This window comes from Colias philodice, chromosome 3 (assembly GCF_061535455.1).
Source record: "Colias philodice isolate Cphi_HAF_F1 chromosome 3, ilColPhil1 Martin Lab GWU primary, whole genome shotgun sequence".
Taxonomy (NCBI): Eukaryota; Metazoa; Arthropoda; class Insecta; order Lepidoptera; family Pieridae; genus Colias; species Colias philodice.
The window spans coordinates 7,833,550-7,856,693 of record NC_143088.1 but is presented as its reverse complement, the minus strand read 5'-3'; the positions used below and the strand labels follow the sequence as shown (position 1 = coordinate 7,856,693).

The 23,144-nt window shown below is 33.8% G+C and overlaps 1 protein-coding gene across 1 annotated transcript in view; it reads right to left on the bottom strand.

Annotated features, from left to right (window-relative positions):
- Positions 1-23,144, bottom strand: part of LOC149489792 (putative multidrug resistance-associated protein lethal(2)03659) — a 38,982-nt gene that overhangs the window by 6,495 nt on the left and 9,343 nt on the right. Inside the window, exons 5-20 of the mRNA XM_089714547.1 lie at positions 22,595-22,802; positions 20,121-20,343; positions 16,798-16,954; positions 12,201-12,403; positions 11,591-11,848; positions 10,828-10,996; positions 10,228-10,370; positions 9,723-9,875; positions 8,329-8,522; positions 7,523-7,723; positions 4,332-4,540; positions 3,598-3,758; positions 2,279-2,505; positions 1,830-1,980; positions 1,277-1,403; positions 288-391 (exon numbers count right to left, since the gene is read on the bottom strand). Of these exons, the coding sequence (XP_089570673.1) occupies positions 288-391; positions 1,277-1,403; positions 1,830-1,980; positions 2,279-2,505; positions 3,598-3,758; positions 4,332-4,540; positions 7,523-7,723; positions 8,329-8,522; positions 9,723-9,875; positions 10,228-10,370; positions 10,828-10,996; positions 11,591-11,848; positions 12,201-12,403; positions 16,798-16,954; positions 20,121-20,343; positions 22,595-22,802 (2,888 nt within the window). The remainder of the gene's footprint in view (positions 1-287; positions 392-1,276; positions 1,404-1,829; positions 1,981-2,278; positions 2,506-3,597; positions 3,759-4,331; positions 4,541-7,522; positions 7,724-8,328; positions 8,523-9,722; positions 9,876-10,227; positions 10,371-10,827; positions 10,997-11,590; positions 11,849-12,200; positions 12,404-16,797; positions 16,955-20,120; positions 20,344-22,594; positions 22,803-23,144) is intronic.

Here is a 23,144-nt window from a genome sequence, read left to right as displayed (position 1 = left end):
AGTCATAATTTGTTTCAAACTCAAACATTTATTTATTTAAATAGACTTCTTTTAGAAGCACTTTCGAACCGTCAATACATATTTTTAACAATTACCAAGTTTTAGAGTTTATTAGATATACATTATACGATATAAATAGCAGCAAATTTAATGTTTGTATTCCCTTGAGTCTATTGAAATAGAGAATTGAGTGCATGTTACATGTGAAAAAAGCAAACGTACCAGAATATTAATCCCCTTTTTTAATGAATATAATTAATTTATTATATTTATACATGATTGATTACCATTTCCGAAAACTAAGAAGCTTAGGGTGACCACAGCAATGTAAATAACGCACACCAAGTCCAGCCAGAAACCGAAAGCACGTGAGCTCGCGATAAACATGTACCTGGAAATAATAATAAAATAAGATAAACATGCATCAACCTAAATATTAGTCCGGGATACATCGCCCATTTTTGCAAGTGATTACTATCAAGCTAATTTTTCGTGAGTAGCTTTATTTTGATGAGATGCCCAATAATTTCATGTACGAAACTCTCGATTGTGGTAGCTTACAGAGGTAACAAGGATAAAAATTTTTGATTTGACGGTTCTCAAATATTTATTACGCAATTTGTAGGACAATATGTCTGTTGAATTATATAAGTATTAAATAAGTGAAAATAAAAAAATCAGCTTGTTAGTAATCATTTATGATGACTTCGTTATCGATACACATTGGAAAGGGGGACTCTTTGATCAAACCATAGATTTTGTAGGACAAATATTTTTTCGAATAATTTAGATAATTATCTTGAGATTGAACAAAAAAAACATTCACTTAGTAATTAATATTTGAGAACCATCAAATCAAAATATTTTATCCTTGTTTCCTCTGGTAGCTACCACAATCGAGAGTTTCGTACATGAAATTATTGGGCATCTCATCAAAATAAAGCTACTCACGAAAAATTAGCTTGATAGTAATCACTTGCAAAAATGGGCGATGTATCCCGGACTATATATAATACTTATATATAAAACATTGTTAAAACTGTTGTACTATGTATTTCGCTTGTCGAAGTTCGACCATACACAAAAGCGTATATTAAAGGTATGTAGTGTGATGAATTTTTTTATTGATTTGAAAAATATATTTTAGGCATTATTTTTAAAAATTATTTCTCTGTGTAAACTATAAGTGTGAAGAAATTTATACCTACTGATTTCGTCAATTTTCAGTGTAGTGATTTATAATGTAAATTAAAATTACGGTTGAGTAAATTATTACCAAGCAGAGCTATGCAAATCCTGATGGTTATCAAACTCCTTTATAAGAGCCTCTTGAGCGCCAAACGCACGTATTGTCGTAATGCCTTGTAGGGACGCGTTGAGATGGGAAAACACTGGACTACGTGCTGGAAACGAGGTAATAAAGCACTTAAATTTGTTACTAATATTGTCAGTTATTTAATTTATAAAAAAGGAATTTGAAGCATGCGTGTTAATAAAGATATATAATTAATAAAAAATATAGAAATGCGTGCATAGAGATCTTAAGAGGAAAACATTGTGCATTGACAACAAAATAATATTAAGTATTTAGTGTGCAATCTATTAAGGAACGAAAACAAAACATTTTTTAGTTGTATTTAGGTGTATCCTTTCGCATAGTCAGATCTTAAGACTCGAAATACCTTCTCGCAGCAAAAGCCCACCCCCTTTCCACCCCCTTACATGATCGCTTTCCACTACCGAGACAGAACTTAAAGGAAAGCGAACACCAAACACTAGTCATACATCGTACATCTAACACAAATAGTCGAGGCTCACAGATGACTCACTCACACCCTCGAGGCGCTTGATGCTGCGCGACGAGGCGATGTAGAATATCCGCAGCCCGTAGAACACGAGCCCGATGGCCAGCGTCGGCAGCAGCAGCCAGTAGTTCACTATCGCCACCACTATCACGATACCGATCAGCGACAGCCCGATCTGCGGGAGAAATAAGGATTATAATTGGGGTTATTTATTTAATTAAAATGGCTGAACATAGACATTTAAAGCATTGATTTGAATTGATAAATACAAATTTTAGTTTGAACTGATAAATACAAAGGTTTTTTCATCGTAATGTAATAGTGAACGTATTTAGTGTCTGAATAAAAGAGTCTAGTTTAAAACTATTTAACTCACAGAGAACTTAATTATATTAGCATTTAGAATTAAACTTACTTTAACAAAATTTAAAGTTTAATACAATAGCGAATAACAATCCAAAGAATGAACTCACTTGTAGTACATCCAATAAAGCGGACGGCAGTACTTCATCCACCGCGCCCATATCCTTAGAGAATCTGTTCAGGATCCGGCCCGACGGGTTCGTGTGGAAGAATCGCATGGGAGCACGTGTGATTGATGCAAACATGTTGTTGTGGAGACGGGTAGACGCTCGCATCGCCATGGAGAAGAATATGAACGAACGGAGTAGGGATATCACCACTAGCGCCACCACCATGCCTGCGGGAGGATGGTGAAACAGAAGTATCGGTATATTGCCTTTGAAGAAATTTATGTACTATCAAAATTGATTCAAATATGCAGAAAAAAAATGATGTATTGTGATAATTTTAAAGTTCTTGAGTTAAAATCACTACACACATAGGAATATTTTTTTATCGTGTCTTTTTACTATAGAGTATAGACCATAGAAATCTAAATAACAAGACACATAGAAGTGCTATAATGTCATAATTCATATGAAAACCGCTGTCGCCAAAATCAACACATTTAAACCGATAGCTAAACAGTACACACAAGTAAACTATGCCTTTTATTGGACAGCTTGATTTTAGTGAAAACTAACTTATATATTAAATTAAGCTTTTTAATATGTATCCTAACGCACGAATTTACGTTTTATTTTAGAATAACATTCCTAAGTATATGAGACGTTTTGTTTCTTTTTGTTCCAATACGAAAAAATTCGGCTTTTCTACAACAGAAGTTGTCAATTTTCAATAGATATAACTTTGAACATAAACTCATAGAAATAAGGTTGAAATTTGTGTTAAACGTGATAATAAGAATGGTAGACTGTGTCATTCATTGTTATTTCGATTACTATGGTGACACTCGTAATACTTGTAAATATTCTATAATTTTAATGAAAAACGGCATTATTTCTAAAAAAGATATATTTACCGATGAAATATTATTCCTTTATTAGTATAATTACAACTTGTGGAAGAATTTCCGCAGTGGGATATGCTGAAACACACCATGTTTATACACATACGTCTCCAGAGCAACTGAACAGTGACGAATACGCTGGTGTTGTGAAAGTCACCTGAGTGGCGACAAGGTCACGCGCGCTTACGACTTCTAGTGTCTTGTTATTTAGATTTCTATGGTATAGACCATATCGACCAATGAGCAATGACACAATTTATAGTGTCAATGATCTTAATTTGTAAAAAAAAATTGTCAACTTTCTGAATTTACTACAGTCCAAAATGCAAATCTTAAAGTAACTGGTTGTTTATATTTGAACGTGACGAATATGTGTTTTTTAAAGGTATTAATTATATTTTTGGACCTAATCTTACTTACTTGTGTAAATATAAATACAATCGTATCTTGTGAGTCCAGATTGAAAGTGTGCGTTATCAACGAGCGCATTCGTAAAGTTAGATGATACATCCATAGCATTGGTGTCGTTTGTATCGAGGTTCTGTAGTAATGTACGTGGATGACGTTCCTCTTGATTGACCCTGTTGAAAAAAACTTGGTTATAAAATGGCTGTGGTGTTGGGAGATATATTTGGCTACAGTGCAAAATATTGATTATTTTTAGATTTAGATTTTTTTCCAAACAGAAAAAAAACAAAGATTATTTTATAATTGACGCGCGTTCTTGACTACAAAAAACTGCTTCGAAGTTGTAAAAATAACTTTTCTCAAGTGTTTCTAGATACCTGAAACTTATACGATACAAAAACACAAAATGCTTAAATTATATTTCTGCATTTCGGCCCCTTCACGCCCGCCCTCCAGCGGAGCAGTCGCCGTCAATATAACTACTCTATGCAATAATATGAATAGCTCCTAATTACCAGTAACTAGTCGACCAATCGGAGCCGGAACCGAGCAACTGAGCTAGTACCGCGACCAGCGCCATGAGCGTTACGAGCAGCGGGTGTCCACTAGCCCGTAAATACGCGCCGTATACTGCACTCGACACCGTACCGGCTGAACGCATTTCTGCTTTTTCGCGACCACCTTCCAGCAGAGCGGTCGGCGTTAAGTTTAACTGCCCTAAAATAATGTGAATAGCTCCTAATTACCAGTAACTAGTCCACCAATCGGAGCCGGAACCGAGCAACTGGGCTAGTACAGCGACCAGCGCCATGAGTGTAACGAGCAGTGGATGTCCACTAGCCCGTAAATACGCGCCGTATACTGCACTCGACACCGCACCAGCTGAACGCATTTCAGCTTCTTCCCGCCCGCCCTCTGGTGGCGCGGTTGCTGTCAAGTTGTCTACCGAACTTACCTGTTAATAAAATTACATGTTAGAAAACATATTTTTATGAGCTGACGGTTCACTTAACTGTATGCTATTATCACTACGGACTATAGGTAACAGGGATAAGGAAAGGAATGACGATGGGAATAAAGGAATGGACTGGGAAGGTGAAAAGGAAACGGATCACCGGCTTCCTCAAGCTTGTATGTATATTTGCTTATTTCTTTTACTCTGTCCGTACAGATAATGCGTGAAAGCAACTAAACCAACAAAAAAATAATGTGTCAGACTCAAAAACTGGGTTAAACAAATAATATAACTTTGCCCCATACGCAAGGTAATAAAGCATTAATTTGATTCTAAATAAACTCATGTATGTTAAGTATTTTTTGCGTATAACATAAATTTATTCTGTATTAGGTAAAAACGTCGTAATTTATATTTTTTATCTATCAGAATTAATTCAGATTCAAAATAAAGTCCAAAAGCAATTATTATTAAAGATTTATTTTATTTTTAAACTAATTTAATATCTTTGAATGTATTTTAATATATACCGTACCATTTTAAACCCAAAATAAAGCTAGTACCTATTTCAAGTTTTATAGGTAAACATTTTTCTATTATAAATTACTTAAATACATATAAACCATAGCAAATTAGTAAATATTATTTTAAAACCTTGCTCCTTTCTTCCTTTCTTAATGGAAAATATTTGTTACATAAAATACAGTAAATATAATATATATGTTAATTTAAGAGATAGTGAAGTTCACTATCATTAAAACTTTGTTAATTCCAATAAAAAATTGTTTATGTGCGATTTTTTTTATATTAATGGAGTTTGTATTTTGAAGTTTATGACTGTTGGCCACACATTATTTGTGCTGCCGTACACGGGCTGCTCGAGCAGCTAACGGCTGAGCGTCGTACACGGACTGCTCGAGCTGTCGCTACAAACCGCGCAGTTGACGGCTTGAAGCAGTCGCGACTGCTCGAGCAGTCCGTGTACGACAGTGAATGAATGTCTATAGTACACCGCGCGGTCGTGGTTTCAAGCCGTAGCGTCGGTCTCAACTGCTTGAAGCGGTCCGTGTACGGCTGTCCTTTGTATTATGAGCATTACAAGTTCTAAGTTACTTACTGTGAGTTAAAGTTCTTATACTACTCTAGAATATTGCGAAACAGAGTTGAAAATCCGTGAATAATACCACTTCAAACACTTCTATACATTTTTTTTCTTGCAACATTGTAAGGACAGCAATTGTCAGCTATTTCATCGGTTTACAGGCTTTGTCTAAGTCGGATATTTCCTTAATATTAATTTATAATATGATTTAAAATTACACTTGTATTGTTTACATATTGCAGCTTATAGCAATTTATGACTTAACCAGATCCACACTTACTTATTTGTTTAACATGGATAATTTATAATCCCACTAATATAATAACCACTCCCAATATCTCATTTAAATAAAGAAAAAGATTCTCACATTTCAGATTCACATCAATTTTTTCACAAAAATTGGGAAACATTGTTATACATGAGCAGAGGCGGCTCGCCCTAAGGAGCGCTGGTGCAGTGAACTCCCATAAATAATTATAATAAAATCATACTCCTTAATTTAATTATTAACATTAATTATTACTATTTAAAATCAATCGTAATCTTTAAAACTACTGTTAATACCAATGAATATATCCATCATTCCATCATCCCATACACCTGTATAATACCTACTGTATTATGTAACGCGCGAAGCGGTGCGCTCACGATTGCGCTCCAATGAAAAAAGATTTAGTACATTTCCTAATACGAAATCCAATAGGAGTGAAAGAGAGGGTTTTGCCAGAGCCCTGCGCGTGAAACAAAAGATTTTCTATGGAAAAGTAGCAAAATTCGGTGCGCCGCACCCGCAAACGTTGCCGGTTCGTTTTTACCGCCCGGCAGGACAGCGATTGCGACGTTGCCAGTTGCTACGTCTATAATATAAACAAACACTCGACTCTCGAGTCAACTTCAATGCACGCGCGCGATTCATGCAATTTTCTAATTAAAATTATAAAATACGTGTTGAAATAGCCTGTACTTATCAGTATTACTTGTGAGTGTTAAAATGAACAATAATTATAATGTGGCGTTCATTAAAAAGTGTGATAAAACGTTACAAATTCGGCTAGAATGTAAAGCTAAGGGACCGCCACGGCCTGAACTTGATCTTACGCAAAAATGTACGACAAAAACGAAAACATATACGCGTGTGTTTAAATCTGAACAATATGTAAAAAAAAACCGTGGTTGTGTGGTTGTGATGAAAGCAACAACAGATATTTACGAATGTCTTGTCGCTTTAAGTTATAGATATTTTTGCACACCAAAAAGAAAGACGTATGTAGGTATTTCCTTTATAAGTAATTTTTTTGATAAATGTACTGCTTTACACCATGTATTTTCAGTGTTTTATTTCAAGTGAACACCCATAAAATTTTGTCACGAGCCGCCTCTGTACATGAGTGGTATTATTAGATATTAGCTAAAACTAATATATTTAAAATTTAAGAAATCACAAAACTTCGCACCTTTTTAAACAAAATTGTTTTTGAGATAACGTAAAGACGTGATCATTTCCATAATTTTGATCACCATTCACCACGTTTCATAAATATAACATTATTTTGCTTTCAGATTTATAAAGAGTGGGCTATTAAAGTCTACATAAATTAAGTATTTAAATTTAAGTATGACAGCGAATACGATCATTATTATTGAAACGGTTAGTTTGATAAGAAAACTAAAAAATATAGTAACTAGCTGACCCGCCAGATGTTGTTCTGTCTTATACAAAATTTAAATAGCTTTCGCATTTTTTTTTATATATTAATTAGGCGCAATTTTCTTGGGATATTTTTTCATAAGATCCTTCTCACAATAATAATATATATAAATCATAAAAATAAGAATTAAATAGGGATGCTTTTAAATATATGGAGATAAAAAAAACTCACGGAATGTATGCTCATCTGGCGTTTTCTGAAGCTGCCCTGCAGCACAGACTCATCCAGGTCCATATTGGACTTTTCCTCAGCAACAGGCTTCTCGTCCTCTTGTTCGTCTCTCGCGAGTAACGTCGCGAAGTCCAGCCCGGACGCGCTGAGCGTTTCGAAATCTCCGGCTGCTGCTATTGCGCCGTTCTTTAATATTATTATCTGAATACAAAAAGCAAATTTTAATTTATATAACTTTGAAAGTTTAATGTTTGCACATAATTTTTCAGTTAAATAAATAATTTATTAACAATGACAGGGAAAGATGATATTTTAAAACAGGGAAAGATAGTATTGTCAAAACGAAATACTTGTTACATTGAAAAATAGTGATGAGTTAGTTCTAAGAAATTTTACTGAAACAGGATACTCATTACTATTATTCTAATGAGTATCAAGGAAAACATAATGTCCTGTTTTGCTACAGATTGCTTTTAAAAATTAAACAACAACAACAACAGAGCAGAAACGTCGCATAGCTACATTCAAATTTCAATTTAAGATACATTACAATATAATTTGAAATGCGACAGAATAGATCGAATTTTTAGATCAATAGGATGTGGATTAAAATCCCGCCTCACTATATAATTATTTCTAGTCTTTAATTTTTTTATAAATGTTAAAAATTAAAACGAAGTACCATAAAAATGTAACGACAATAATATTTATGTATAAATTGTCGTATTTCCTCTGTATTTTGTTAGTGTAGATGCACGCACACACCACGGGGCGATCAGTACGTATGTCCACGCATGTATACGCACCTGATCAACATCCTTCAGGAACTGCAGCTGGTGGGTGACCAGCACCCGAGTGGTGTTCCGCAGGTATCCAACCACGCACGACTCGAAGAGATGCCGGCCCACGTGCGCGTCCACAGCAGATAGAGGGTCATCCAGTAGGTATATATCTGCGCGTTTGTATACTGCGCGCGCTAGTGAGATGCGGGCACGTTGACCTGGAGACGTAAATGACAATTTAGGAACATTAATTCTTAGGACTGTGTGCTTACGTAGATTTGGAGAATTTTTCGTGAGGAAATACATGACTAATAATTGAAAGTACATAATTGAAATAATGTTCAGAAAACTTTTTATTATGTAAAACTGACGTAAGGAATATTAGAACACATTTTGGCATCGAAAATGAAGAAAAATTAAGAAGAAGAATTCAATCATTAATTATAAACTGTTTCATTTGATCATGGAATTACTGAAGGAAATAAATAAGTAACTATTATAAAGGCGAAAGTTTGTAAGGATGTATGGATGTATGGATGTATGGATGTATGGATGTTTGTTACTCTTTCACGTAAAAACTACTGAACCGATTACAATGAAATTTAGCACACATATAGAGGGTAACTTGGATTAACACATAGGATAGGTTTTATCCCGGAAATCCCACGGGAACGGGAACAATGCGGGTTTTCCTTTGAAAATGCGGGCGAAGCCGCGGGCGGAAATCTAGTAAATAAGTAAAAATGTAAATGGTATTCGTCTGTTAGAAAATTCTCATAAATCAGTGATTAGTCTAATCACTAATTAATAGGAATTTCTTCACTGGTCCGACCATGACAGCATAAATGTGAGACACATAGATATTCTCGTGTTCCACGTGTAAACGATTGATTAATTCCGTTTATTGGCGTATTGTTACGCTTCCATTTAACTGCATTGCCGCAATAAAGTTACACTTTGTATTACATATAATTTCCCCTTCTCAGTATAACTTAAAAACGATCGATTAGGTAGCCGTGAAAGCGTAACATACAGAGATCTTATAAATCGATATTATCAAACTGTACGTCTAGTCTGTTTATAAAAAGTAACATTTCAATTTTTCTGAACAATTGTAAAAGCTAAATTGAAGAAAATAATTGAACATCGCTCACAAAGTTTGAAAATTTATTTAGTCGCGCACTTTTATTTTGCAGGATTTCGAGCGCAAAGCGGCGTTTTTCCTAAGATAAATTATTATACTAAAACAAATTGTCAATGTATAGTATAGACTTCCCAATATCAAAGTTATGAAACATAATATGTATTTAACAGCAATGTTGATCGTGATGTTTTTATTTGGTGACTATCTCACCGAGGTGTGTAAGATTTTATGTTTTTTAAATACTGAATTATTTTTATATAAATTTTTAACTCACCTCCACTAAGACTAACACCCCGTTCTCCGACCACAGTCTTATCACCATGTGGGAACAACGTAAAGTCGCGGTCTAGAGCACAGCGTCTAACCACCGCGTTGTATCGCGGGCGGTCCATCGGCTGACCGAATAAGATGTTCTGACGGACGCTGCCTGTGGACAAATACGTGATAATTCCTTTAGAATTGATGGTAAAAAAAATTCTTATTTGGCAAAAATATGGTGGAAGCAAAAGTTGCTTGTACTTTAGAAAATTTCTCTATAGCGAGTGCGTGTCAGATTGTACAGATATGCGAAGATCTTTATCAATATAAAAATTATAACTGTTTTATTTTTCAAAAGAATTTTTAACACGATGTTTTCTGTTTTTGGAATATGCGACTATTATACAAAAAAAAGAGTGAATTTAAGCATAATTAAAAAACGATATCTCCTTTATTAATCCCGAAATTCAGAACACTTCATCTTCGTGATTATTTATGTATTTACAACAATTTATAATTACCCGCAAACAACCAAGGCTCTTGACTAGCATAAGATACAGTTCCACCGATATGCACAGAGCCAGAGACGAGAGGCAATTCACGCAACAGAACGTGCAAGAGCGATGACTTGCCCGCACCTACCGGTCCTATTACTGCTATTAACCTGTAAATGAAAAATTATTATACTATGGGTACTTTTTATTTTAAAAAGATCAATTGGATAGTCGTGAAGATAATATTAAAGCGATTATGTGAAATTTAAACACATGCATACACTATTTCAATACAGAACTAAACACCTGTCTTTGGTTTATACCACATATTTTACCTATTTTCAATTTTTAAATACAGTTTGTAACAAAGTTGCATAGGAAATTCATAAAAGTATGAATTGAACATCGAACACATGTTTTAAAAGAGTGTAATTACTACTGATAAAAAAAAACATTGGTGGTTGCATTTAATATCTCAATCACTTCACAATCATTTGTCATTTATTTCATTAACAAAATTTAATGTCTTATACGTCTTATTCTTTTTTCTCTCCTTAATATAAAGTAAAAACCCTTCAGCCAAACAATTTCATTTCATTAAAAAAACACAACTTTACTTTCACTTACTTTCCAGGTTTGATAGTGAGCGACATATCAGTGAGCGTGTTTTCAGCGTGCGAAACTATCCATTTAGCGGTAGCGTGTTTCAGTCTTACTCCTCTCGCGTCTTCTTCAACTCTTGTTGCCAACTCTTCGTTGTCTTCTTCGCCTGATTCTAGTGGTGCTTCTAGATTGCCTAGGAACAAAGATAGGTGGTCTATAGAGAACAGGGCTGGTTAAGGCCCTTCGACTTTCCGAGATTTTAACTAGGCCGATTGTCCTGTTTCTGACTCAACTACTAATACAGATTAATGATTATGATAAAATTTGGAACAGAGATAGGTATACAAATCCTTGGAAGTGGACATAGGCTACTTATGTCAAGATAACAAATGCGGCTGTCATTCGATTATGTGAAGTGCATGCGAACGAAGTTGCGGGCGGAAAGTTTGTAACGATAATATACAATAACACTTTGTGGTTAATTGTTTGTAAGCAATACTTTAATCAGTAGTCAGTACCTAGTAAAATTCATAACGGTCAATTATGTTAAATACAATACTGTAATAAAGATGCGAATAACCATGAAATATATATGTTACAGTAGTACTCGTATCTAAATCTAAAATGCTGCTTTGTGCGTGTTTCATGGATTTAATGATGCTGCTATTCTTAGTAGCCATTCATTAAGAACGATTCACTGTTGAAACAAATAAAGTAATAACTGTGTTCAAATGACAAATGAATTGTTGGACTTTGTACACGAATGATTTCAGATCAACAGACTCACCATTGCCTTTAGCTTCCTTGGCCTTTTTAGTTTCCGGAGGAGTTTCTAACGATTGTTTTGTATCGGCTTCCTTTTTCTTTTCCATATCGGCTTTGACTGGTGAAGGTGGAATATCCTTTGTTAGAGATTCTTCCTTTCCTTTTTTGGAGGAAGTTTGAATTTCCGCTAAGCCTGGTACTGGTTTACTTGTGTCCTCGTATAACATGAAGTTTTGGAGTCGTTTTATCGATATGGTAGCTTCAGCGACTTGGGCTATACCTGATGGACAAATCCGCAAAGGAAATGCGTTATTAAGGCGGGCTAAATTACTTAAGTATTTCCGGCTGAAGAATCACAATAGTGATAATTGCTAGTTTTCTGAACAATGACAAACAATGTAACATGTAAATAACAAGAGACGGTGAGAGAATAAATTCAAACATTATTAACGATGATTATACACGAAACAAAGCTATTAAAATCAAAAGAAGGCATATTAAAATTATCCACGCGTAAAATGGTAAATGATTGAAATTAACATTATACTGACAATTTCAATACAAAGTTTAAAACTTGTTTTATTCATATAGGCCTATAATAAAATTGAAATACATTTCCAAACCAAACTAACCTTGCGGGAAGAACACGGTCATGGTCTGTCTCAAGATATTGTAAAAGCTCGTCACAACGAATACTTGCTTGGCGCTAATCACGTTGTTCTCAAGGACGAACGCCAGGATCGAGAAGAACAGGCAAATACGGGTCGTGAACATGATGAAAGATGTTAGCACACCGCGGATATATGAAGTCGCCCTTATTTGCTTTATCTCTTGTCTGCAAAGAAAGTGCGCGTTTGTGAAATATTGCATGAGCTGTTCAAAGCAAATAAGCTAGATATGATCCAGCTTATGTTCAAAATAATTTATTCTTATTCGCCATATAAGATTAAATTTTTGTAGTGAAACTTCTTCAGGCGCGTTGAGAGTAAAATTTCAAGGTCGCGTCATGGAGTATAAAGCGACGATTTTAGTATAGATATGTCGTGGCCATATCGTAAATTTGCTCATTTCATGATATGATTGGGCATTTCACGAAATGGTCGCATTTCGTGAAATGGCCAATTTAGTTTGGCCACATCATGATGTGGCTTGAGCAGATCAATGATAAGAAATCGTTTCACGATATGGCCAACTAAACGCGTGGTTTTTTCATGAAATGATCAAAATTATTTGATCATATCGTAAAATAGTTACATTAATCATTGGTAGAGGCGCTGCAAGCTCTGTGTTTATGTGATAAGATGGCGGCCGCTGGCGAAAATTTAATTATTCGCAGTTAAAAACTTCATAATTCGTTTAATAAAAATATGAAGAAAGTCATAGCAAAGAATTTACGATGGTTCGAGGACTATGGAAAATGTGGATATCTTATATGTATTGAAGAAAAAATGCGTCTTAAATAAAATAAAATAATTTTATTTAATAATATTTATATATCCTACTATCGTATTATAATTGTTTGTTTTTTAAAAAGCGATCCGCTTCTGGCACTCGCCGGCCGCTGCCGCGGCACGCTCGCTTTGCTCGCTCGGCTCGTGTGTTGTTTATCAAAGTCTAACCTAACCTAACCTAACTGTTTTTTATTGCAAAAACGATTCGCTTCTGGCATTCGCCGGCCGCTGCCGCGGCACTAACTTAAATGACATTTAACAAGTTTTTGGAATATTTTGATTTTTTTTAATATTTTATGGACTTTTTATATTTTATACGATCTGGCCAAATGTGGATGGCCAAATCGTGAAACGTTGACGATTTAACGATCTGATCAAACTATGTTGGCCATTTCATGAAATGCGACCATTTCGTGAAATGATCGATCATATCATGAAATGAGCAAATCTACGATATGGCCACGACAGATACATATCTTTAAATCTTGCCAAAGAAGTTTCACTCCTGATACTTTTATTATTATAATCGTTTATAGAGTAATACATATACTACATTAAAGTTAAAAGCGTATACTCTATTTTTTTAAAATAAAATGTACATATAACTATATACGTATACAGGGTGTCCCACTTTTGGTATACTAAGCTCAAAGGAGGTTATAGTTTTGCATACGCTGAGTACGTAAAAAATACTTATAAAATTCCAGACGCATCTTTTTTTCAAATAGATGAATTCTTGAAACTCTATGTGAACACCCATAACAAGCAACCCGCCCAACTTTGCCACCAGCACGTGAGCTATTGTTTGAGATTATGTTTTCATAGACAAAATGCTCACATTAGAGAAGCAGTATATGCCGGCTGCGCGAAGCTAGAGAAGGAAACATGAATTTTCAGGAAAAATTTATCAAAAAAATTTTGACGTAACTTTGTTGTTTAAGTATTTTTTACGTGATCAGTGTATGCAAAACTACAAGTCCCTTCGCGCTTAGTATACCAATAGTGGGACACCCTGTATATCTCGATGAACATGAAGCAATTCGTTTATCTTCTTTGTATCTTGTTCATCCTTGAATCCTGCCCCAAGACAGATTAGAGGATATCCAGTTAATATACATTCACACATTACTAAATACATATGTGCTTGAATTAAAAGCTTATCACGGATATAGCATGGCGTAATCAATTTCTTACGTCTATTAGAGCATAAGTACATTGTAAATATAACCTCTGTTTGTCTTTCTGTATATCTTAATTTCGCGTTTAACCTTTTTTGTACGCTTATCAAGTGCATAATAGGATATTACGAACATTACAATAAACATTAAAAGCTTCGTATCGTATATCAAATCAATAAAACCTGCGGACACTAAATAATGACATTGATACGTATCACGCACGTGTATATGAGGTGATTACTTCAATGAATAATACCTATTAAATTACGTAAAAGCATCAATCTTCTTTACTTTTTTTAATCACGTGTTTATAATGAATACTAGACGTTCTTCAAATTGATAATTAATTAATAAATAATAAATATATTTCAACATTGAGATAAATTTCATTTGAGAAATTGCAGTCGTTAAAGTTAGCTATTGCATCGAATGCAATGAAACTGTGATAAAAAATAGAAACATCGTAATTAGAGACGGTATATTATTTTTCAACCGCAAAGAAAGCTAGACAGAGAGAAGCCACTATGTAGCTTAAGCATTTTTAATTATATCAATCTATTTACGACATGTCGTCTGTGTAATCAATTGTCTAGTAAACGGGGGCTAGAGACTTGATATAATTAGTTATTTTTACTGATTTATATCTTGAATGTTTTTTGTAGTTGGAACCTAGAATTCCCTATTTATATAGGTACCTAGTCACACAATAAACAGACAGCTATCAATGCTGATTTATTACAGTTGACGAGCTTAATTGACGACATAGCAACATTGGGAACAGCAACAACTACTTTTTGTTTTTATTTAATTGCTTACTTTGAAACGTTCAGAAGACCAGATGTAATAAATAAATTATACCTATGTTATAAAACCATATAAATAAAACATTGTGTATTTGTAAAGTGTAAAGAACAGATTTTTAATAAGTTAAATTTGTAAAAAATATATCTGTATTTCTAGTTGAGCTGATGTCCAAAACGCCTGGACCGATTTTGAAGCCATTCAGTTGTAGGTAGCGTTTAGGTGTGGTTAGATGATCAGGCTACAACGGGCTTCAGTTACTTTACATAACACTCAAACATATTATGCTGATTTTATAGTATCAATATCGCCAAATGAGTCAGCGCATAAATTAGTATATATGTATTATAAAAACAATTGTCGCTACAAAATAAACCATTATGTAATTTACAGGTCACTTCTCTGTCTGAATGAACATTCTCAACAACATCACAAAACTAATTTGCATATTGCTTCGACTTTTACACAAATAAAATTTATTTTGTTCGGATGAAGCGTGAAATAAAAATGTAGTTTAAGCACGTTTTTAGTACATATTCCAATAAGGCAGAGCGTTTTCCTCTTAGATAAAAAGGAGCACGGAACCGTTCAGACTATGTACGTACAAATTACAAAAAGGTTCGCGAAAACATACGATCTATTTTTATTAGATAAGCAATGAAAGCATATTTAGATCACTTAGTACAAATATTCGAGATTATCTTGTACAAAAGTAAAAGGTACTACAAAAATATTTACACATCAAATGAAATTATGGGTCAGCCTGTGTACATATTACACTGCTATATGTATTTATTAACATACATATTATAATTTTAGTGTACTCGCGAACAATTCAGCAAAAATATTACTATACGCGTTTTGTAATAATTCAATAGTAATAGCCTTATAATATGAAGTGCTAGTCAATATCAGTCATGTGTTTATTAAACTTCTTCGTAGAAAAATGATTGATTCTACTAAGATTGCAAACTGAAAATATGTTATATCATTTTTCACGGAATACTTCGGCATTGAGCAAAAACATACAAGTCAAGAATTCTGTTTATAGAACATTTTATGTATTACAAGCTTTTGCAAAGTTCCATCTTCATTCGCCGTTAATTCGCGTCTGATAAATGATAAGATAACATTTGACGACCATAATTAATAATTCAATAAACGTGCCGATGTTTGTTTTGTTTGACGCAAAGAATACATTTATATTTTACATGTGAGACATTTTGTTTGGGTTCACGTAATTCGAGAAACATCTTTCAATACAATCTACTCAGTTTCTTCATTTTTGTACAATTATAGTTCATATTATAAGCAGAAACCATAGACAGAAGGAAAATATAATACAGCAAAAAATGTACACAAGACTAAATGCATTAGTCGAACACGCTTAAGAATAACATTAAATAGCACAAATAAATTACAGTTTTGATTATATACCAAAGCCATTTCACACACTCAGGGGCGCGTTAAAGAAATTATAATACACTATGTTAATACTACTTGTAATGCTTCCTATAAGTGCTATATTCTATACCATCTTTTCTCGCTTTTAAAGAAACAAGGAAATATATTTACCTTTCGCTATTTAACGAAGTGTTTAATATGTTAGGTACTTCACGTCTCGTTTAATAAACACATTAGCGTGAACAAGATATTTATTTTCTTTCCATTCTATTCGCAAGATACATATATGTACATAGTTGAGAACATAAATCGCAATTGCAACATGCTTAAGCCCATACAATACAACAAGAATATAAAACATATGCAGCAAAACTCGAAGCAACGTTTGAACTTACTTTCTAGCTTTGGCCACGAGATCTGCGAAGGGTTTCTCCCAAGTGTACATCTTGATGACCTGAATTCCGGATAATATTTCGTTCATCAGTCGCACGCGCTCGTCCGTTCGCAGCGCTGTTTTGAGACGCAGTACTGATGTACGTTTTCCCAAATAAGCTGAAAAGAAAAACATATTTCGCGATATCCTATGGAAAACATAATGTGCGGTACGATATGCCTTGACTATTCAAAGAATATCTCATCTCTCCTTGTTCTAAAAGGAACATGAACTTGAGACATGTTGTGGAAAGTTATATATTTAACGTTATTAAATATTACAACGTTTCCAAAACCCATCACCCTAAATTATAATAACTGGAAAATAAAACACTTGACAATTTTGCGGTTAAACGTCTTTATTCTACAGAGTTTTCTCTTTGAGTAATTGAAACGTACGTCGCACATCGTTTAGAAATAGAAATAATGCATGCAATATTATAATTGTTCTTAAAGTAATCCTTTTAACAGAAGCTAATAGTACTTAAGATGATTCAAGTGATTTCGACATTATTGCAAAGAGCCTAGTGATCGCTTGTGCGTCTCTGTAAAACACTCGCTGAGGCTTCGATGGTAATATTTAAATTAGCTTTACAACTTTGTAAAATCAGCGAAACAGAAGTAATCCTGTTTCTGTATTCTTTTTATATCTGTTAAAATTCTCGTATTGTTACACAAGGACTATAAGAAGATATAAAGACAACGATAGTGGCCTTGATACAGTAATGTTTACATGAATGTACCTAAGTGGATTACGAATAAAGACACTCCTGTTTCTTACAGTAAGTCAAGTAGGTATAATCTTTTTGTGTTCTTTAGTAAATTTATGACATCGGCTACCAACGAAAACACCGATAAGTGTCATTGTTACAAATTAAGGTCAAGACACAAGAGTACACAGGTTATGTCAGGAAAACTATCCTTTCTCAAGATCGCGTAGTAGTGATAAAACATTACAACTTTTTGTTAAGGGCCCTTAGTAGGTGAAAACGGCAAAATGGACTGTTTTCTATGAGCTATAATTGAAAATATTGAAGTTTTTTCGCACTGAAATTTATAACGTGACACAGAACGTATGTGTGATGGGATGACTGTTTCCAAAACACGATTGGAAAAATTTTGCTCGGTAAAAAAAAATCCTGAAGTTACCTCTAAAATATCATATAAATTCTCATCACAACTGTATTTTACGATAATAATTCGTATAAAATCACAAATACATAGGTATTTACCTTCTCGATTTCGTGACTGTTTTAGATTTAGAAAATACTAAATATTTTCATTCACTTTTTGATAAAAATGTGAATGGCGCTTACGATTTTCAGTTTCGAGCACGTTGATTCCATACTAAACGCGGACCCCCTCACCGCTTACCTCAGGCCCGAATAGCTGAATTTTCGCTGACCGCCTAACCCCCCTTAATATGTACTACGATTTCAAAAAAAAATGACATACCTAGGTATCTTTTATAATGTATATTCAGGTATTAGGTATTTGATTTGCGTATATGTTTCTTATTTCACCTATATCAAATCGCATACCTATATTAAAATATCTAAATAGTATAATGAACCTAGAATGTTATGTACAAATTGAGTAAGCAAAGTCCAACAGTCATACGCCTACATAATTTTATGCAATCAGTATGATTCAGAACGTCCTTTCGGTCAATAATTTATTATTTTTTATTGTTATGCGCGCAAAATAAAATAGTTCAATGCACAGTTTGACCGTGTTTTATCTAAGGGACATTTCATTTGCAAAAAGTGCATCTCCATTAACCTAGCCGTTATCTGTTGTTGTTTCAATTAGTGGCAAATTGTTTTTATTTGTATTTCTGCAATGATGTATTGTTCTAAATTGACCACAGAAAAAAAACTATATGTACCAACGATGAGCAACTAATATTGTGCAATCTTTGCAATGAGTAATTATTTATCCTATCAAGTTACTGACCATAATAAGGCCTCCACAGTAAACAGTAAACACGTAATGTCGCGTCACGTTACAGACCGTTGCCGCGTTGCAAATACACTGCCTAGTGCCTATTGCATAGGTTAAGGTTCCGAGACGTATGCGTTGGCGTTGTCTACGATAATAGTAAGATTATATGTATGTATAGAATTTCACAATACGTCTGTAAATCGCGGTATATCCTAACGCCAACTTTGTTCGTGTGAAAAGGTATTTAAAGTCGGTCCGTTGACCTTACTTTATCATCAGTGTTAACCACATAAGCCAGTTAGTTAGTAGGTATCGCTTACGTTAGCCAATTAAAAGAAACACTAAATTAGATTTAATTTAAATTATCGGAGTAGATGCGAAACTGAATTGAGATAATGCTTACGATAAGAAATACGATATATTAAGGTTAACGAGAAAATACTTAAACTATAGTGTTAAACAAGTTTTCATGAATACTGCACTCATTTTTTACCGAGAGAGGCCATCTGATTCGATTGTGTCTACGGTCAAATAAAAAACGAAAAGAACGTTCAAAGCGAAACACTTGGTAAAAAATATGGACACGAATGGATATTGTAGGCACTTAGAACAAGTTAGAACCTATATATGCCACTGCTATATGGGTCATTAGCCGGAATGACCCTCGCACAGCAATTAAATGTCATGATTATAATCTGGCTTGGTTTAATTAACAAATATGTGAAGAATGCACAGTGTATCTTTACGTTTGTACGAAAATTGTACCTGTTTGATGTAATTTTTAAGCAACAAAACTTCAAGTCAAAGCTTTTACACAAAATCTACTCTCGAAAAAACGCCACTAAATTAACGAGGATTATTACGATATTAATTATTTTGGTATGTATCTTATATATAAAATTCTCGTGTCACAATGTTAGTCTGCATACTCCTCCGAAACGGGTGGACCGATTCTCATGAAATTTTCTGTGCATATCGGGTAAGTCTGAGAATCGGCCAACATCTATTTTTCATATGTACCACGGGCGAAGCCCGGGCGGACAGCTAGTTATCATATATATTATCATCGAAACTTGACACAATATAAATGGAACACCGATTATAAATTATAAAGGAAAAATCATTGATTTATTAATCTCTGAATATTATTTTTTCAATAAATCCACCAAAATCAACATATTATTTAAAATAACGTCGGGAAAGTTAGAAGTAGTTAGAACTCAAAAACGGCTGAACGAATTTTAATGATTTTTGGTTTATTGTATTTGTCTCCATCAGCATTAGTATAATAACTCAAAAAATATTGAAAAAATCACAAAAAAAATTACCCCAAAAACCTTACCTTGCAGCGGTATGAACGCAAGCATGAATCCCACACCAACTATCGCCGCCCAGTTGATCTCCAGCCACATGAAGTACGTGATGATCACCGTGGCTAGCGGCCCGATCCATAGATAGTGCAGGAAGATGATCGCAACGTCAAAGCGGTTCACATCGTTGGAGAGGAGGTTCACCACTTGACCTATGGTCGTCTCACCGAGTGCTGTCTTCGAAAGCCGTAGCGACTGTAGAAATATTTTAATTTAAAATTTTGGAAACTTTGTGTGTCAGTTAATGAACGATTTAAGCTTAAGATTGCGAGATTAGGACTTATATTATAATTTATATGAGCTTCATGAGACATTCTCGATTATGGATGAGATTATTATCAAATTCAAGATCTCAATCTTGAACTAAATATTCCACGGAAATTTCTATACACGGATTAGTCTATTAATAAAAGTGGACGAGAAAAATGTTATGGTCAATTCGGATTACAATATATTTATGAGAATTGTGCAATTCTGGCGATCTATACGTTGATATCTATATATGTACTTCCCAAACTAGTTGTCGAATAGTGCATGTATGCCAAGGTGCTCTAGCGCATTTGTCTTTGGAAATGTGACGTTTGATCTATTTTACGGGTATTTAATTGTCAGCGGAACATTTGGGACCTTTTTAGTTATCTGTATTTCAGTCGAAGCTTTCGTTAACTAAACACAAACTGACTACGATAAAATGTTACTGAATGATAATAATTTATATAAAGTGAAATCCTGGCTAGTTATAATAATGTACATTGTACAAGTATTATTACATATTCTTTGTAATAGTAAGGCGGCCGACTTATTCAAATTTTAACAACAAAAAAATTGATTATTCATAAGCACTGGAATAAAAAAGGTTTAGATTTCGAGTCTGACTTCATCAGTAGGTACACTATACAAAAAAAATATAATAAAACTTGTTTTATCTTTCCTAATAGCTAGGCTGCTAGGCACACACTTTTAAAGAGTGTGTGCCTAGCAGCCTATACAGCAGAATCGCCGAAATGTATGTAGGTGTATATTGTACGCGTATAACTTCCGTGCGATAAACCGAATTTGGATAATGATTAACATTTTGTTCCTAAATGTCAGGGCAAGGAATACGTAAAAAGTACGCATTGAAATATAGCTACACAACAATAGTATCAGTGATGAGAATTTATTTCTGGATTTATTTTATTAGCTAAGTATTTCAACAATTATTTTACATAAGCATAACACTTAATTTTAATAATGGTTTATCATTTACATTTTACACGATACATATCACATTCGCTCTTAGCAGTGATGAGAAAATAAAATAGAGTTCTAAAATTGTCTTACAGCTTAAACCTGAATCTGGGAGACATTATTAAAGAGATAAAATCTTAAGAAGCATATATTATATTTGCCATTAAGTTATTCAGGACTACGACGATGATTTGAGTGTTGATAGGAAAATACTTTATTAGTCATTATTTACTCCGCATGGAGGAAAATCCAAGTAACAATGGTTTGTAAAACGGCAATCGTAATGAACAGCTAGCGTAATTTCAAAATGCAATTTAATAAATTGAAATTTTATCATAATCCATTTCCATCTTGGAAAATTTTCGTTGCCTGAATATAATGTTGTCACCTATTTAGATTTGGCATAAATGAAAACGAAGTATTGTCACAACTATTTAATAGTACAAGTATACGTACTGGAACTGAAGACTTTACAGTATATCACGTTTTAGCTTTAACTGGGTTTTCAGTTTTCACATATTATTATTGACATATATACTTCTAATATTTACTCAGTAGCTGAAAGGATAACGCGACCTCCTCGAAGTAAAGATAACATTTAATCACATTGATAATTGATATTGACTTGCAAATTGAAAGTGTAAACTTGAATCGTTAAACCTTTATATTTATTTCACAGTAACAGCTGTTAAAAATCAATTGTCTGATAATGATGAATGAATCACGCGTTTGCATCATTGTCTATTGGAGGAAAACTGTATAATTTTATATCACAGTGACATACGAATACCGAATACTCCATGTACTGTTTATTATATCCATTCTAATAATAACTACTTACGTCTGCGAGTTTAAATATTTAGGTATTCGTCCACTTAAAGTGTAAAATTCGGATATTTTAATATTGGGCCTCAGAGTAGAGAGCATTTCGAGGGAAAAGTGTATTGTAGTGACATTCAATAAAAACAAATTAATATAGAGCTCTAGTATTCCGCCCACGAATAAGAATTTATTCGCTTGAACACCTCATTACTTCTCATATCTTCACATACAAATATCCATAAGTACTCCAATTTCACTTGTTAAACTTTGTTTGTCAAAAAAAAAATCCATGTCCTTCTCCAAGGCTCCATTCATTCGAAGTAGCGAATGAAACAGATACAAAAACAGCGTAACTTTCGCGTTTATTTTTACAGCATAAGTATGGATTATTTACCTTTCTATAAATAAGAGAACAGCAGGCGACCCTGAATTTCATGCCCATATGTAGAATGGCCATCATGTACGGATGTACTACGAAGACGTTTAACGCCGAACATATAACAACCGCTCCGGCGTATAAATACGCCTCCGTTGGTTTCACAGTCTTCTGATCAGGGCTGTAGTACTCGACCAGTTTTCCTAGAAACACTGGTTGCGCTATGCTGAACAAAAAGAGGCATCATTGAGCATAATTACACAAGGTATTAATATAAAATTGCGGATATAAACTAGGAAACACACTAGTGTTGTAGGTCAATGTTTCTATACATACATATGCATACACTATAATCATGAACAACCATGCAGTCATTCCTTTTAACACTACAGAATGGAAATATATTCTATACAATCACAAGATAAATAAAAATATAATGTAACAGTAAATAATTAAATATCTAGTAACACTACGAACGCGTGACTTGAAAATTGATTAATTTCTAATTAATTTATTTTTAAAACATAACAAAAGTAATTAAGAAAATTGATTGAGTTACGCTAGTCTC